This window comes from Schistocerca gregaria, chromosome 4 (assembly GCF_023897955.1).
Source record: "Schistocerca gregaria isolate iqSchGreg1 chromosome 4, iqSchGreg1.2, whole genome shotgun sequence".
Classification (NCBI taxonomy): domain Eukaryota; kingdom Metazoa; phylum Arthropoda; class Insecta; order Orthoptera; family Acrididae; genus Schistocerca; species Schistocerca gregaria.
In genome coordinates this window covers 503,695,333-503,714,769 of record NC_064923.1, presented here as the reverse complement: position 1 = coordinate 503,714,769, position 19,437 = coordinate 503,695,333, and the positions used below count along the sequence as shown (strand labels likewise).

Below are 19,437 nucleotides of genomic sequence, written 5' to 3'. Positions count from 1 at the left end.
GTCCGAGGCTACGTAATGCCAGGCGACGAGCGGCGCTTGGCAGGTGGTGGCAGTGCCGCCAACGTTTTGATCCGTCACCCCACGGCCGCCCAAATGTCTCATTAGTTGCAGGCCGTGCCAAAGACAGCTATTCTGAGCTCCCGCTCGTATGAGGCCGCCAGATACCGGAGCGAACGATTGTGCACACTGCTGACGAATACCGCGGCACAAGGGGCCGTGCAGTAGACCAACAGCGAACACACCACTTCCGTTAATAAAGGCGATTGTGTGTATAAGGCAATCCTGACTGGCTCATTCATCATCATCGCCGAGCTCAAAAGGTAAAAGCAGAAACATGAAATTTAGAGAGGATTTTGATCTTATACTGTAGACGTCGTTTAAGAAGGTCGTTTAAAGGCTCAAATGACTCTGAGCGCTATGCGACTTAACTTCTGAGGTCATCAGTCCCCTAGAACTTAGAACTACTTAAACCTAACTAACCTAAGGACATCACACACATCCATGTCCGAGGTAGGATTCGAACCTGCGACCGTAGAGGTCGCACGGTTCCAAACTGTAGCGCCTAGAACCGCTCGGCCACCACAACCGGCTTTTTTTTTAAATTCCGTTCCACGCCTAAGGATGTGAAACAGGGGATAAAGTGTTTTTTGAAAATATGTCGCTTTTGAGACAATTCTGAAACTAGAACTGTTAAAATTAGTATTCGGTTTTTCAGTCATAAATAAAAAATACTTGGTTCAACATTTTTTTGGATAATCACCCACTATATGTGCAAAATAGAGGGTGAATGTGGTTTCTTTTAAATAAATCGTTATTAAAAAATAACTAAAGCATTTTAAAAGCTACATATATGAAAACTGGTATTTGACTTCTCGGTTAGAAATGGAAATGAAAGTGAAAGTGTTCCCCTGTTTGTGGAAATTCAACCCTCAAGGGGATGAAATATGGGATAACATTTTTTAAGAAGATATTTCATTATATTTAAAAAGGGCTAGATCTATGAAAATTGGTATTTCTTTTCTCAGTTAGATACCAGAAATAAGTGTTTGGGAATGAAAGTTTCTATGGAGAAAGCATCACTCAAAACCGCTCAGTCCAAGAGGGCTAAGTTATGTCAGAGCCAGTTACACATATATGGCAAGAATTATTTCTGAATTAGAAGGAACAGAGAGATAAATCTACGATAACATTTTTTTTATGGGAAGAATCTATAAAGGAAAGTAATCAAGGGCCAGTTGAAGCGGGAGAAAGAATACGGGCAAAACGGCTAAGGATTTTGCAGATGAACACTAGCTTCAAGGACTTGTTCGCAGCGGCAGGCATACTTAGTGAAAAATCCAGCCAGCTGAATAAGGCACTCCTTTCCAACATGTGCCAAAAATAAAGCAGGACCCAGGCTCATCCATTTGTGAAGAACGTTCTTTTTCGGTACATAAAATAATTTTGACTGACAAGTGCTACAGTTTTTCTCTAGAAAACCTAGAAATGGCTTCAGTTATTTAGTGTGAAGCCGGCAGTGGACCGAATGTTTGAAACCACTGGTTTCTTAAATTATATTACATGTATATCACCATAAACCTATATGAGTTTTATGCTGTATTTCTATCCTGGAAAAATAAAAAGGTTAGCGATCAGCTGGAACGTTATTGGATTAGCTGTATTGTATTGTATCGGCTGTATTGTGCGACTGCATATTCCTTGTTTTTAAAAAATAATAATAATAATAATATGCTCATACGTCAACGCTATGTATTTTACATTGCGTTCAGTTTTCGTAACGCTTATTGTAGGTTTTATACAGCCTGACTGAGGTACTGGAACAGCCTATTTTAGTCACTAAAGTGTAACTTTTATGACTTAAAAATCCGCGGTCAGTTAATAAGTTTATTGAAATATTATACGGGGTAGAAAAGAACAGTTGATACAAATTCAAAAAGTAAGATCAACGTAAAATTTTCTCTAGAAGAGAATATAATTTAGATCTGTAGTCGTATCTCTGAAACATTTGCATCTAGAAAAGTAGAAAGAGTGGGAAGTAGTTTCAGTCGATTCTGCAGTCGTCCTACAGTAATTACAAAGGTCTAATGCAATCGTTTCAAGTTCAGAAAAATACCTATTTTTACTGTTGGCAATGATACCTCCACAGTCAATACAGGGCAATATCTACTTTTATATAAAATCATTGTTCTGGTATTAGTTAAAACAGTTTATATGCAAACATCTGAAAGCAAATGATGATTACGCGTTGCTCAACTTCTTCTAGACGAACTGATGATGCAGACTAATGAAAGTTTAAAAGCGAATTAGAAAATCATTTCCAATGCACAAACATACAATCGGAAGTCAGTTTCATTAACATACAAGAAATATGGGAATAGCTCTTGATCCGGCCAGGGAATATTTCCTTTACTGACAACCCACCGATTTTTTGTAACCAATAGTTTCAGGTACCCCTTCAGAGATGAGGAAACAGCAAAAAGATTCAAATGGCTCTGAGCACTATGGGACTTAACATCTATGGTCATCAGTCCCCTAGAACTTAGAACTACTGAAACCTAACTAACCTAAGGACAGCACACAACACCCAGCCATCACGAGGCAGAGCAATTCCCTGACCCCGCCGGGAATCGAACCCGGAAACCCGGGCGCGGGAAGCGAGAACGCTACCGCACGACCACGAGCTGCGGACGAGGAAACAGCAGATGATGCGCTTTTAGCGCCAAAGTTGAAAGTTTTTTCATATTATTCGGAATTTCATTATTTTCTATTCAACTCAGGTCCACAGTTTCCATGAATTACTTAAATGACTTAACTCCACTTTCAGTTGCTCATACCGAGTTTATCTTCGCACTATTTCACAATTGCGGCCTTAGACCCTTTTGACGTACTGTTCGTTGGCTGTTGGGACACCAAAATTCTGTGACGGTAAATACGGCCACATTGGTCTGTTGCGCGTTTTCAATGAAGCATGCCACGTGGCCTAATATTTCTGACGAGAACACGTCAAATATTTCTCAGAAACGGCGCTCAGGTGAAAGAGGAGCAAAATAAGCGAACACACATCTCAGATTATCTGTAGATACTCGACTGCTTCTGAGGAAAGGACGGTCAAAATTTTCGAGGTTCTTTCAACGCCTTTTAGCGCACGAAAACGACAGCCGAAACGGTGGCACGGTGGCTAGAGTTGAAGCCTCTCAGTTTTGCACTCCGTGTTCGAAACCCAATTATTGCTTGCTTTATTTTTCATTTATCTAACTATGTCCCTGGAAGATTACTACACAAATTCTTCTTATCAAAGTTCAAACTGGTTCAAATGGCTCTAAGCACTATGGGACAACATCTGAAGTTATCAGTCCCCTAGAACTTAGAACTTCTTAAACCTAACTTAATCTAAGGACATGACATACATCCATGCCCGAGGCACGATTCGAACCTGCGAGCGCAGCAGCAGCGCGGTTCCGGACTGAAGCACCTAGAACCGCTCGGTCACAACGGCCGGCTCTTATCAAGGTAGGAGATACAAGGGCATTACATTAATTGTAAAATTACAACTGGGTTTTTGAGTAAGTGTCAAACATATGTTTTAATATATGTGTATGCATGGAATTTTCAAGGGTTACAATCTTTTTAAATTCTCGTATTCTTATGTTCCGTCCTTATATTAATTCTTATGGAAGTTTTGGCGCATTCTCTTGGATAATACCGATCGTAGAAACACTCAAAATTGAGATATTACCAGTACCAAGATCATTGCGCGAAGAAAGGTTTGCCGCAGTCACATTCGTCCGTGTGAATCTCACTCGGGAAATAATCCTCTTTAACACTGCTGAAGATTTCTGGCGTTGTCCACAACTTCGCAGCAAACCACGCATAACTGATAACTTTACCGAAAACTGGCGCGTGCGGTTGATTGCGAAGCAATATACGTTACAGGGATTTCACCGAAAACAATTCCAAATAATTTTCTTACTCATTTATTGTTCCTTTTTGTTTGTAAATTTATTCATCAGTTATAAAATTAATAGACGAATAGGCATAACGTTATTTCAGTGTATAATGTAAAACATTCGTTTAGTAAACTTCTAAGGACATCGATAGATAGATAGATGAAAAACACAGATCAAAGTAATAATCGGGTTTCGAACACGGGGCACGAAATTGTGAAGCCACGGTGCTAGTCACAGTGTTATCGCTTCGGTTGCATTATTTGCTGGCCAAAAGGCCAATAAAGTAGCTCGAAGACCTTAACCGTCATTTGTTCTGAAACGGTTCAGTATCTATAGTTAACACGAGATACGTTTTCGCTTATTTTGACCCTTATTCCACCGACCGGAGTTTCTGGTAAATCGGGTTATGGCACTTACCGCGTCACCTCGTGAGTGGCCGTATCACAAGTATGATTAAAACGTTCCATCTAACCAATGGAATGGTACCGCCTTATGGGATAAAAAACACAACCACTTTCAATGCGCAGGCTCCGTACAGCGTGTTACCTGTTAATAATACGTATGTCATGTTCTCTCAGAAGTACTGGGCCACGTCCATTCCTTGTGTACAACACGTACAGCTAGTACTGCAGCATTTGCTGTCACACAAATTTTGACAAACAGCCAAAGGCCGAAGTTCTGCGATACTTCGAAAATGAACTAAGAATCAACAAATGAAGGCGGATGGAATTTTAGGATAATCGGAATTTCTTCCTCGACATTCGCTGTTTCTTGCAATACAGTCCGAGGTTGTGGATTGGGTGGGATATGTTAACTTGAATTTCCACAACCAATAGCACCGTGGATTAACTTCCTGATCGTCGTTTTATTTTTCCCTTCGGGTACACTCTAAAATTTAAAGAGAGTTTAGATATCAGCACATGACAGATGAGCTACAATTCGATACTATGAAATATGCCATCAGTCTGCTTTTGTATCATTGCCTACTTAAAACCACTTGTTGGTACATCCCCATCAGGCGTTGAGGACTACCACCTCTGCTTTATACTCAGTTTTTACACAAAAATAGTTGTACTGCTAAAACTTTACTGGTAGTAAAGAGTCATCAACTTATGAGGACGTTCTGACACGGGGTGAGATACGAAATAAAAGAAAAAAGTGTACGTTGCGTAAGGGAGAATTTTCACAGCAGTTGCACTTTGTAGAAGGCGAAAAGGATTAATTAAGTCTTCATTACCACGTCAATAAGTCACAACCAAACTGCCGGCTTTGAACCTAGTGTATCCCTCGGGGTACGCTACAGTCAGTGTCTCACCATTTCTAATATTTCATATTCACTTTCGTTGTCTACGCGAACTCTGAACTAAACTGTCTCCATTCACTTAACGTAAACCTTCGGCAACGATAAAGAGTGGCCATTCACCACAACCAACATTCCAAAAATAATAGATATGGCAGAATTTAGTACTTTGTTCTCTCTCTCTCTCTCTCTCTCTCTCTCTCTCTCTCTCTCTCTCTGTTCGCACAGGTATGACGTCACACAGTACATCATTACGTCACGGGACGAAACAGGCATCTGTAGGATCAAGTTCCCGTTTCACAACAACTGTAGCGAAGTATAAGTCGCCCAGTGGAGAACACAACGGCAGCGGGCGTTTACCTACCCGACAGCCGCTCATGCTGTAACAATGAGTGGCGCGATAAAGTGTGGAGCGGCGGCTGCTTATTGGCGGCCGGCGTATCTCTTACCCGGAATAAACAGAGCGCTGGCGCGCGGCCCGGGCCAGAGTGTTTGTCAGGCCTCAGCTGGCGACGCGTGCCCAGGCGGGCAGCGCCACACCACGCCTTCCCAGCCTACACTCGCAACAGAGGCGCAGTACCTGCGGCAGCGCGGAGTAACACAGTTATACAAGGGCTCAGTTCTTGTTGGCCATCCATTGTTCGATGCTCTGAACTCCAAGAGAATTTTAGACTGCAATAGGTTTCTCCCTCTAAACCTTAGGAGTGATGGACAACTAATCTGTATCTTAGCCTCAGATCTAGCTTAAATTTGAAAGTGACGGTCTCGTTGAGAGTTGGCAAATTCGATGAATGTGAATCAGAAGCATAATACTGGGTCTAATTTCGCTATGTATGAGGTGTTCGAGAAGTCCTAGTACCCATTAAGAAAACGTTAGAGGTAACTCGTGAAGTCGTCACTTAATCACCTGAGCAGTCTGCAGTGACATCCATTCGCAGAACAGCAGCTCAGCCTTAAGTATCACGGTCAACATTGTTCGACCGTATTAAAAAACATTTGATAATTAAAGTGCAGACTCACTCCTTTGTTGGCACAAATGGAAAATACCTCGCACAAAAGTGTTACTTTCCGAAAAATGCACGATACACCACAATTCACACAGGAGGAACGTTGTTTCACAAACTAAGAAGAATCTCCCTATACGTTTGAATGTTGAACGGAAATCCACCTCAAGCTGTGGTATGAAATGGAATGTCATTGCGATCTCTGCCCGGAGCTTATCATGCTAAACAATTCATAACGAGACATCAAGTCGCATGTGACTTATTGTCGGTACAGGCCTAATGAAGAATTGCTTAAAACCCTCTCGACGTGCTCCGCAAAGAGTAAAGGAGGATATGGAGATATGTACATCTCCGTATAAGAAACATACACATTCACTGTATACACAGTTTTTATGTCAGTACTCCAGTATACAATATACTGATTTGACCCATGGGTTCACGAACTTCTTGGATACACTGTGTAGCGCAATTAGCGTTATAAGTAACTGTAACAGAAATGTTAAATTCAGGTAAGCTGTATTATATTTTAATATTGTAGGCAAATCTTCGACGAGTATTCTGGTGTATACTGTGCACACATATTGTAAGATAGCAAGAACTATGCCCCTTACATGAAGTCATTAAAGATCACCTAACTCACGTTGAGCGAACATTAGGGCTGAACAAAATGACTGACAAGACACAACGCATCGTGTAGAGGGTATAGTATGGATGTAGTGGAATAATTAATGTCAGGTGATGGTTTTAAAGTAATTCGCACGACATGAAAACTTTGTGGAAACGAGTTGATTTACCCCAGGGAAGTATTTAGAGTTGACCGTGGCCAGCCGGGGGAGTGGCTAAGGGAAGCGACAATAGGCAGCTTAGGGCAGCTCAAGCTCTGAGAAAGCGGTAACAGTGCGTGGCCTCCAGCGCAAAGCTACAGTGGAGCGATCAACAGAGGTCAAAATATTCTTGTTCGTGACTATAGCAACTTCACGCTGAATTCACGGTACGCACAGACTGAAGTAAATCTGGCGAAGAGCGACAGATGGGAACATAGGACCAAGGAATTTGAAGTACTCTCCTGGGAATCAGAATTCCGGAAAACTTGGCATTTGTGCAGACGCTAACCTTGATGGGTGGCCTGCAGGGAGCTAAATAGAAGAAGTTGAGAGGAACGGAAATTTAGTGGGAATTTGTTCACTTCCCAGAGCAGGCATTGGTCAGCACTGGGAAGCGACGCATAATTAACGTGACTTGCGCTGCAATTGGCGTAAGTGATTTTGCTGGAGGGGAAACTGAGGCGAAGAGTGGACTGGCAGAAGTCTCAGTAGTGGTCTTCCGTTCCCAGCTTGCCTGGAGCGCGGACGTGGTGTTCTTTACTCAGCTTTCCTGAGAAAGAGTGAGCATCTCTGCAGTTTAGGACTTAGCAAATGGAACGATTGAGCTTGGAGATAGAAAGTTTTGGTTCAGCTATGTACTGGGCAAGATAGCTAGGAGTGAATAGACGAGCGCAGCCGTGCAGCACCATGAGGTCGGCTGATGTCCACACAACAACGCCGCTCCAACACGCTGTATTCGGTGATATTGCGCCCACTCCGGCCACTGATTAATTTCTTGGATCATGTCGGCAAAGTTTTCACGAGGGTTTCATGGGCCGTGTATTGTAGAATTCTTCTCGCAATTCGCATTACACCTGGGTCAGTCGATAGGAATTACTTTTGATTTATCGTGCTTTACTCCACACAAACTCAATTTATTGCCACTGCCTGTTAGGAGAGTCATGTAATGTGATGATTGAAGGTCATGAGTTAAAATAAATCTTTGCTAATCGACTGCATCTGTTTTCAATCAAGTAGTTGAAATCCCAATTCACTTTCTTAATTAATTTTATTTTCAACATTTGCATCTGGTGTTAAATAGCTGAATATAACATCAATGTCCACCCCTTTTTAATTAAAAGGGATCAATTCCGAACCAATTAATGTCAACACTGCCACCGCAGTTCAATCAGGAGTCACAGGGCCTTATTACTTTCTTTGCGTTATCCGACATTGCGGCAGCTTTGCACTCTCTGTTGATCTGTTAGTCAATTACCTGGGGTGAACACACACCGAAACCAGAAAAGTGACGGGTGGAGTGTTACAATATATCGTACACCAACTATGAAAAATGCAAGGGAAAGTCTGGAGGTGGTGGATGGAGGGGAGGGGGGGGGGCAGAGGCGGTAGGTTGGAGAGGGTCCACGACTTAGCTCGTATAGTACTTAAAATTCCCCATACAAAGGAACCAATAAGCTAAATTTAAGTTTCGATACAACATAGTTGCCTGTATGTAAGTACATAAACTTAGTCAGATCGAATACATTAACTTAAATTAGTGATTATTTCCTAATATAACTTTACAAACCAGTGCGACTGGCAACATTGTAGAGTGCTACTAGGGCAGTGACGATAAGGAAACCTCAGGTGTGCGTAACACCATCTCCAGAAATTCACTTCGTTCGATCGCCACCTCCTTCCACTATGGACACCAATAACAGTTAAACTCCAAGAAACGTAGATTTCTCTGTCCGGACAACTCACGTACTACACGAAGGAACGGAAATATACAGAAACGCCGCACTAAAAAAAATTGTTAGCGATTTCATCAAACTCAAATGGAGACACAAGTTAAGTACCAGGGACCATTAGTGATATATCATACGAGCGAGGTTTTAATTTGAAATAATAACGTTACGTTTGGGACACCACGAAACACCAGGACAGCTTACTTCACTAAAAGATGGATAAGAAGCAACTAATTTCTTACAGCTATTCCCTCAAATGCTTTGCAAATGTATAAAAAATTATCTCCTACGAACTACGAAATGTAATAAGTCCTCGAAGCTGTTAGCTTTATAGGTACCCAAGACAAAAAAATATTTGTAAATGCAGTATATGCACAATTTGCCGTAAATGAATCAGAGAATCTCTCATTTGCTGGTTCTACAAAGATAAGAGGGAAAAAAAAAGAAAAGGTAAAAATGTCCAAAAACAAGCTTTATGAGCTTTGTAACACTGACTTTACACTTAAACACGAATGGAGTATCTGATTTAATGTAGAACACTGAATATGTTATTACGAATTAGGTTTTGTATGATGCAACCAATGTGCAATAGAAAAGAACAGCACCTACGGCGTGCAGTTACGTAAATAGTATTTTTCTGTTCAAAATTTAGATCAGAATTACAGTGTCATTAAACAAAGGTTTCAATATGTTATTGCACTGAAAATATTTTCTTCAACTGATTGTAGATGGAAAGACAATATTATAACGACGGTGGAACATATTTAAAGATAGCTCTGCACAGATGAAGTGAACATTCTACTTGTTTATAAGTCCCCAGTGAATCAGACGAAAATTATGTATTCTTTTTAGGCTTCGCACTATGAATTACATTCCTTGCGCAAATGAATATTATTTTCTATGTACCTATCGAACGTTAGTGGAACAGGAAATACAAATTAAAAAACCATAGTTAACTTTGTAAATAACTGAGCCCATTTAATGAGAAACAGCTCTTATTATCTGCTTAACAGAAAATATCGGAAACTTGCGAACATTAGACTTATTTTACACATGACTTCACGCGGTGTTTGTGGAGTATTAAAGCCTTGTGTGAAGGGAATTGACGGTAGAAAATTTATCTGCAGTCTACAATAACTACGAAAGCCATACCTGCATCTGGCGCATTGAGCCCCGCGTATTGCTCGATCAAGATTTGATGTCATCCCCATGCTAAACGGCTAAGTGTCCGGGGAAACGACACTTCACTAATAAAACTACTTATACAGATTTTTCTTTCGTTTTAAAGGCACACGGAAAGAGGGTGTAATACGATTTTCATGTAATGCTGGCGTCGCATGACGATGACTATCATTGTTTTCAGACACACACAAACTGCTTTCTGCACACGAAAACAACACTGCCGCGACGGACGTAAATATTATGGAGGACATTGACGCGAAGCGTGCCAAAGCAAAGTGTTTGCATCGACTGGCAGCGGTGTATTCTGGAACTAAATCGGGTACAATTTCCTTTGACTTTCGATGTCACTAATTATATTCTATTCTTTCATAATGGAAAGGAATAATACTGATAGCCAAAACGCTGTAATTAGTATTACACTTTTCCTGTGTCTAGAACAATAAAAATCCACACCTGCAGTCCTTCGAATCACAAAATAACACAATGCTGCCCTTATTGCAAGGTACACATGTCATTCGATGCGCATTTTCTGGGATTTACAATTGTAAAGTTTTTCCTCTGACTAACCAGTTTTATAACGATTTTCCGAAAAAAATTCTTTCCGTCTGTGGAAGAAATCTTCAGTAGAGGGAATGTCGTGGCTTTGATTCAATGCCTACAGATAGTTAAAAAAAAATTACTCGACCAAGAAGTAATCCGAAATAAAATTAACGGTCGTGAAGGCTTGTATTTTATGACGCCTACGATTCCATGTATAGATATATTTCCAAGAGACTTTTTTGTAAAAGAATTACCTCTTAATTCGTGTTATGTATACACTGAACTGCTACTCCCACGTTTAATGACCATGAGTAAAAAAAAAAAAAAAAAAAAAGAAAACGTTTCTGAATGAATGGAGAACATTATTTCCGTGTTAAATATAAAGTGTGATCAACTCACATTCAGCTAACACTGTGATTTCTATTATTTTCTATTTTCAGTAGAACTTACGAGACTTCAGGACGAATTGCAGCAACTGAATTTTCTGTTGGTGATTAATACAACTTTATGTTAACAACAACATAAAATATGCCATATTAGTTTTTTTATATGTACAGCACAATCAGGTGACATCTTGTGGAATATCAATTACCAGTGTCAGTGAGTCCTATAATCATTCAAAAAGTGGTATGAATCAAGACTGTAGTAGTTTAGTAGCCCTGAAACTCTCTGTTTTAATAAACATGTTTTAAAATGTCGTATAGCAGTCTCTAAATTCGTGAAGTCTGAAAATCTTGTAGTGAGACACACATGTGTGTCAGGTAACAAACAATTTCTCTGACTGCAACCTGAAATCTAAAAGTCAGGTTGTTCTCTTTTTTGTTTTCGCTAGCACGTCGTTAATTGCTGATATCAAGTCCTTCCCAACTGTGTCAGATTGAAAGTGATTTCCCTTAGGAAAAGGATAACATCGCTGGAAATTCGTCTCCGGCTCCTTGTCCAACTTGTTTAGTATTCCACTTCCAATGACCCCACTCTTACCACGGTGTTAGACTCCGATTATTCTTACTATTCTACATCTACATCCATACTCCGCAAGCCACCTGACGGTGTGTTCATACTAGCCAGGAAAAAAGTGACGCCGTATCACAAGGGCGAGTCACACAGATGGTGGTACTGAGTGTGTTACAAAGATACAAACAAACAGAAAAGAATAATGTAATATTGTGAAGTACGGGTGGCGCTCAAATGATTGTTCCATTAAGCTAGGTAAAATCTCTCATTAAGGGGCAACACTATAGAATTTTCAAAAATATTTTATTAATTGCTTAAAAGATGCTCAGAGCCTTCTAAAATATGAGGCAAAAATTCCAATTCCTGAAAAAAAAAGTAATGGAATTCGGAGGTCCTTCTGTAGTGCCTCGGATGAATTGAAACGGCCAACCTGCGACAACTCCATACCCCACAGCACTCCAGGCGGTGTTTTCCAACAGGATAACGGTCGATCACAAAGCGTTTTGTAGCCGAATATGCTCTACAGAATGTCGACGTGTTGTCCTGGCCTGCTCGATCACCAGATCTGTCTCCAACAAACACATATGGGACATCATCGGACAACTCCAGTGTTCAGAATGAGATTTTCACTCTGCAGCGGAGTGTGCGCTGATACGAAACTTCCTGGCAGATTAAAACTGTGTGCCCGACCGAGACTCGAACTCGGGACCTTTGCCTCTCGCGGGCAAGTTCTCCAATATCTGAGCTACCGAAGCACGACTCACGCCTGGTACTCACTGCTTTACTTCTGACATTATCTCGTCTGCTACCTTTCAAACTTTACAGAAGCTAACCTGCGAACCTTACAGAACTAGCACTCCTGAAAGAAAGGATACTGCAGAGACATGGCTTAGCCACAGCCTGGGGGATGTTTCCAGAATGAGATTTTCACTCTGCAGCGCAGTGTGCGCTGATGTGAAACTTCCTGGAAGATTAAAGCTGTGTGCCCGACCGAGATTCGAACTCGGGACCTTTGCCTTTCACGGGCAAGTTCTGTACCATCTGAGCTACTGAAGCACGACTCAAGCCTGGTACTCACAGCTTTACTTCTGCCAGTATCTCCTCGAAGTTTCATATCAGCGCACACTCCGCTTCAGAGTGAAAATCTCATTCTGGAAACATCCCCCAGGCTGTGGCTAAGTCATGTCTCTGCAGTATCTTCTTTCAGGAGTGCTAGTTCTGCAAGGTTCGCAGCCGAGCTTCTGTAAAGTTTGAAAGGTAGGAGACGAGATAATGTCAGAAGTTAAGCAGTGAGTACCAGGCGTGAGTCGTGCTTCGGTAGCTCAGATGGTGGAGCACTTGCCCGCGAGAGGCAAAGGTCCCGAGTTCGAGTCTCGGTTGGGCACACAGTTTTTATCTGCCAGGAAGTTTCAACTCCAGTGTCGTCCACATAGAGCATTAACTGTCCCTTTATTGACCGACCTACTGCAACAAGCGTGGATCCCCATCCGACAAACTGACATTCGGTACCTGTGCAACACAATTCATGTACGTTTGCAAGCTGACATTCAGCAATGTGGCGATTACATCGGTCATAAAGGAACAAGCGTTTCAAATTTGCCGTGGCTTATCTCGAACTTACATTAATCTGTGACCTTGCAATGTTAGTTACTTAAGTATGTTACCTAGATAAATATTTTCTCGAAATTCCATTATCTGCATTAATTATTTTTTGATATCGGTATCTTTTCCGTCAGTGTGTTATTGATGACTAAATTCTCTGTTGTGTATATCTGTTGTATTTATTAAAATCACGTAAAAGCGCTACGAACTTATGTATCAAGCAAATAGGAGAGCAGCAATCTGGGAAATTCCGAATACGTACGGTACAGAATTGTTTTTAGTTTTGCACCTCAACTTTGTCACGTAGTGAACGAGGAAGTAGCTGATGGCGAGCTTCGACGACAACTGAGGATAGCCGAGACTGGCTTTCAAACGAAAAACCGCAGGAGCTTCAGTATTCGACCCGTATGTAGCCGTAGGCACAGGCACGGAAATCCCTCGGGAGGGCGTGTGGTGAAGGTGGTGGTGGTGGTAGTGGTGGTGGGGGCTGTGCGGGCGGTGGTGGGGGGTGCGGAGGAGGTGGTGGGGCGTGTATAAGGTGGTGGGGGTAGCGAAGCAATCGCGCGTGCCGCCGATTGCGGCCCGTGGCCGCCAGCCGCCGCCTCAGACCGTCGTAAATAACTAAAGTCAATATCCGCCTTTGTGCGGCCGCGCCGTGGCGTGGCGTGCCGTGACGTCAAAGCAGCGCACCGTCCGAGAGGCTGTGCCGCTGCTGCCGGTGCTGCTGGCTCGGCTCCCCTCCGCAGCGTCTTCCCAGCCTCTGACATCGCGGTGTGGGTCACAGGGGTGCTACCTGACGCTCGGTGACAATAGTGATGGTAGGTTTAAAGCGTTCACCGTCAGCGTGATCATCGCCGCTCTGTCCGCCTTATAGCTGAGTGGTCAGCGTGTCTGACTGCCATGCAGTGGACCCAGGTTCGATACCAGGTCGGAGATTGGGGATTGGGTGTGGTGTTGTCCTCAGCACTATTTCATCTTCATCAAGACGCAAGCCGCCCATTACGGCATCGACTGAAATGACGTGCAAATCTGTGGCCGAAGTTCACCAGGTATATACTCCCGGTCATCAATGCCGTACGATCATTTCATTTCAGAAGTTTCGCTTCACCGTTTTGTGTTCGCAGGTTCGAATCCTGCCTCGGGGATGGATGTGTGTGATGTCCTTAGGTTAGTTAGGTCTCAAATGTTCAAATGTGTGTGAAATCTTATGGGACTTAACTGCTAAGGTCATCAGCCCCTAAGCTTACACGCTACTTAACCTAAATTATCCTAAGGAGAAACACACACATCCATGCCCGAGGGAGGACTCGAACCTCCGCCGGTATCAGCTGCACAGTCCATGACTGCAGCGCCCAAGACCGCTCGACTAATCCCGCGCGGCTAGTTAGGTTTAAGTAGTTCGAAGTTCTAGGGGACTGATGACCTCAGAAGTTAAGTCCCATAGTGCTCAGAACCATTTGAACGGTTTCGTGGTTTGAACAGTTTTCTGTTTGCGCATTACCAGTTTCTTGCAGAATCTCTAGCATGGCGACACAAATATACTGATGGGAATTAGAACCGCAATGCTCCACAACATCAAACTACGTTACATAATACACACAGACGATATCTGTATGAAAGTGCTATTGCCCGAAGACTTCACGAAGTCCGTACATCTTCTCAGAGACTGGACGACAGTGATAAGTGCTAAGTTCAGCACAATGAAGACGACTCTCTTAAGCATTGCACAAGGTATCCAAATTACTGGCTGTGTCGACTGGTGCAAAGCTGGCACATCCCTCAAGCCTAGAACACTGAAGGGGTGGAAGTGCAACTAAGCCATTGTAAATATTAATATTACTCCAAATTTTATTCAAAGAAAGACTTAATTTATTGGCTATAAATTACTTAATAACAATTATTAGACTCGGTGGCGAGCGCTTTGGTTTATCGCGTAAAGAAAGAAGTAAGAAAGCAAAATTAAAACGCAAAATCTATTACTCAAACGTACCAAAATTACTTGTCAACAGAGTCATTTATAGTGTCCTGACGTAAACAGCCCACTGTAACCGAATGAAAGAAGTGTCCTCAGTCGGAATGGAACATCGTTTGTGAGAAAGTATGAAATGTTCATCTCTCGTCGGCAGTGAAATGTAAAAGGCACATCAGCGTAAAATTTCCTACCAATGAAAAACTCCGCAATATACGCCTTACTCAGGTCGGCAACTGCATTATATGTACACTCGTTGATACAAGTATCCATAGATCCAGTTGTACACACTGAGAGGTACGAGGAATTGCATTCGTCAGAAAGTGACAGTTATCGACCAGGTAACCCATAAAATGTGAATGTACTACCGGTGAGATTCAGACACCCGATAACAAAAAACAACGCTACAGTCTAGATGCCTGCATACATTGCAGCATATATATCTCCGATAGCACTACACAAGTTATACGAGTTATGGACTCTCGAAGTGTGTTAACTAAATATTCAACATAAAACTAAAAAGAGGGAATGTCACGATCCTAAGAAAAATTATAATGAGATCGAGGAATACTGGATTTATTAGTAATAAACTCGGGTATAAATATAATGTAATCGGGGATATAAACAGCTTGCACGAGAAGAGTAACCGAGGAAGTAAGTCGAGGTTACTGAATAGGTGCCGCTGTGGTTAGCACACTGGACTCGCATTCGGGAGGACGAGGATTCAACCCCCGTCCGGCCATCCTGATTTAGGTTTCCCATGATTGCCCTAAATCGCTTCAGGCAACTGTCAGGGTCGCTCCTTTGAAAGCGCACGGCCCACTTCCTCCCTAATCCATGGGGACTGTAGATCGCGCTGTTCGGTCCCCCCCCCCCCCCCTCCCCCAAATCAACCACTCAGCCAACTAAGCCGAGTTTGGTCGTTCTGTTCTTCTTAGGAGGCTGCTTTCAAAAGAACACGAGAGCTGCACTCACGTTCGTAGATATCCTAGGTACTAATTACTAAACGCATTGTGGTTAAACTGCATTACTGAGCTGTCACAAGATCGTCAGCTTCATTACTGGGTACCGACGTACAAACCTTGTGGCTTCAACGATGCCTGTAATGACTGTTTATGTGTTTTGCATGTATTAAGCCCGCATCTCGTGGTCGTGCGGTAGCGTTCTCGCTTCCCACGCCCGGGTTCCTGGGTTCGATTCCCGGCGGGGTCAGGGATTTTCTCTGCCTCGTGATGACCGGGTGTTGTGTGCTGTCCTTAGGTTAGTTAGGTTTGAGTAGTTCTAAGTTCTAGGAGACTGATGACCATAGATGTTAAGTCCCATTGTACGCAGAGCCATTTAAACCATTTTTGCATGTATTAAAATCCAATAACCGTTTGGAAAAACGTGTTTTATGGCAAATAGTGTGTTACGCGAATGGTTGACTACTTAAACAAAAGCAGGGTATGAGGTACTCACTCTGATCTCTTTGACTTTCTCTCCCCAGTAACTTAGGTAGGGGTCCATTCCCAACTAGAATGGTAGATAGAAGTCCAGCCAAAAGAGGGTTACCCTCAAGTCAGTACATGAAACACATGATGTCCGGCAGTGGGGGAGAATGTTTGTCAATGGAAGGTGTCCTATTCTTAATCCGATGAGCGCCACTTCATTATGCCGGTGCGACTTGCATGAAGTCCGCCACTCTTGTCTACTCAATTCGATTCTCCACAGTTTGTTGTTTACTACTTCCGACCACTCGTCTTCCCTCTGACACATGATCCTTCTGTCTGACAATGAGATAATAGCTTGTATAGGGACGACACATCGAATTACACCGCATCATCTACAAGATGCTGTAGTTGGGTAATCTTGAAACGGTATGGAAGTATCAAAGATTGTAAGAGGTCCATGACTAAGGAATTCATTGCTAGCGCACTCGAGCAGATGTAATTTCGATGGATCGCTCACGCACTGCCTGTGATATGTAAGCTATAAGAGAATCTCAGACCAGAGAGCAGTGTTGACTGCAGTAGAGACTGTGTGTCAGCAGTAGTATGTAGTAGCTAGCAGTCTGGTGTATCGAGTTGGCTGGGCCGAATGATTGTCAAAAGTTAATTTTTATAAGAAAGATTACTATTAAGAGATTTTTTAAAAACATTTACATGGGACTTGATATAACAATACCACATATGCGCGAGGCTGTTTTTACCTTGTACTACAACGCTCGGGCACCGCCATCGCTCCCCACGACCGGCTCAGCCAACTCGATACACCAGACTCTTAGCTACTACCTACTACTACTGACACACAGTTCCTACTGCAGTCAACACTGCTTTCTGGTCTGAGATTCTCTTATAGCTTACATATCACAGGCAGTGCGTGAGCGATCCATCGAAATTACATCTGCTCGAGTGCGCTAGCAATAAATTCCTTGGTCATGGACCTCCTACAAGATATCAAAATTTAGCAACGCCCATGGTTTTTCGCACTACGTGGATGGTTATGCATATGATTCGAGGGTTGGAGCAGCTGTTCCTGTGCTGCGGAACTACGTGAGGGGCACTCCGGCATTCGTGTCGCTGAGTAAGAATGAAATTTTCAGAGGAGGCCTCGCCCTATTTGAGGGACACAAAAGGCGCTGCGCCGCCGACACGCCTGGGAGCAGCGACGCGCCAATTAACTCGCGATTGTCTGCCTCGGCCGCTATATTTAGCACGTGTCGCCCGCTTCCAAGGATACGGCCAGCCAGTTAAAACTAGCGGCCAGGTCCGCGCCGCACTCATCTTCTCCGCCTCACCTGGACTCGACCCGAGCTCAGCCGCACGGCTAACCCCAGCTGCTTCCTCTGCGCGCTAACAGCTGCCCGAATGAAGCGAGGGGGTCGTCATGCGAGGGCGCACCCAGCGGGGGTCAGCTGCCCTCTCCCTCCACCATCCGCCTTGTGGAAAAAGTACGATCTTTGAAAACGGAACTCCCCTCCTGTCTCGCCTCACAGATAGTTGTGTGCCTTCAGTTCAATATAAACTGCGAGCAGCGGTGTGCATCTAATATGAACTACTTCGCTATGAATGAAAAAAACACACGAATCTTGTATAATATTCTATAACATTCATTATTTAACTAACGGGTTTTTGGCTGTTAGGCCGCCATTAGGTACAAAGATAAATACGTGTGATTTGAAGCTAAGTACATCCAAAGAGTCTCTCAGCTAATTCGTGAAATGCATATTTTACCGTCAACTTTTTACTGAAATCCTTAGGGGTTAACCAGTTTCGGTCTTCGAACATCTTCAACGAGTATAAAGTTAAAAACTGTAGAAGTAAATACATTATTTAAAAGTGGATACATCTCAGGTGTTATAACATGTAATACTATTATTACACATCACAACATCTGATATACACGGTCAAATAGTGACACGAGAGATGTACGTACTTGAAGTGTTTTTAAACTTATGTCTGTTGATGATGATTTAAGACCGAAACCGATTGATGCTCAATGTTTTCAATAAATCACTGGACGATCAAATATGCATTTCACGAATTACTCGACGTCTGTTAACAGTCACCTAACAAAAATGTTAAAGTCTCTCAGTTGGCTGCCAAGGATTATTAAATTTCCATATACGACTAAAATGAGAAGAATTATTTCGATAAAATTTGGAGTACGACAATTAGCTTGAATAAAATATTTATTGATTATTTTGCCAGACCAGATTAGGACCTTAAGGGCCTCTCTTGAACGTGACCAGGCACAACACATACGTAAAAATGTTGAAATATTAAATAACAATAATAATAACAATAGCAGTAATAAAGACTCGCATTAATGATGGTAATACTAATAATAGTGTTTATTAAGAACACTAGTAATTGGTTTAGCACATTTGAAACGTGTTCAGTATTTTCAGAAATGGAAGTGCTAATGAAAGAGAAGGGCACTGAAATACAGTTGACAATGACGGTTGAGAAAGAATAGAATATCAACAGAGAACGCCGTAAACAAACGGGAGGGAAAAGTGGAGGGGGGGGGGGGGGGTGAAGGTTGACGCGAGTTATCTGCAGACGAAGATGTGGTTCAAATGGCTCTGAGCACTATGGTAGACATCTGAGGTCATCAGTCCCCTAGAACTTAGAACTACTTAAACGTACTAACCTAAGGACATCACACACATTCATGCCCGAGGCAGGATTCGAACCTGCGACCGCAGCAGTCGCGGGACTCCGGACTGAAGCGCCTAGAACCGCTCTGTCACAACGGTCGGCGAGGATGTAGTAGAGGTAGTTATTGAACAGAACGTGTACGGTTCAAATACACGAGACAATGAGATGCTGAACAACAACTGTTCAGAGAAGAAAAGTAAACTAAGCAAACTGAGTAAACTTTGGTAACAGATAACCAAATAGTAC

General features: G+C 42.6%; 1 protein-coding gene across 6 annotated transcripts in view; it reads right to left on the bottom strand.

The window, feature by feature from the left end:
- Positions 1 to 19,437, bottom strand: part of LOC126268074 (potassium voltage-gated channel protein Shaker) — a 1,571,080-nt gene that overhangs the window by 856,827 nt on the left and 694,816 nt on the right. Inside the window, exon 1 of one of the 6 annotated variants that reach the window (XM_049973529.1) lies at positions 9,955 to 10,261. The exons of the other annotated variants lie outside the window; for them this stretch is intronic. Within the exon in view, the coding sequence (XP_049829486.1) occupies positions 9,955 to 10,013 (59 nt within the window). The 5' untranslated portion in view covers positions 10,014 to 10,261. Of the gene's footprint in view, positions 1 to 9,954; positions 10,262 to 19,437 lie in introns of those variants that run through there. 6 annotated transcript variants of the gene reach the window in all.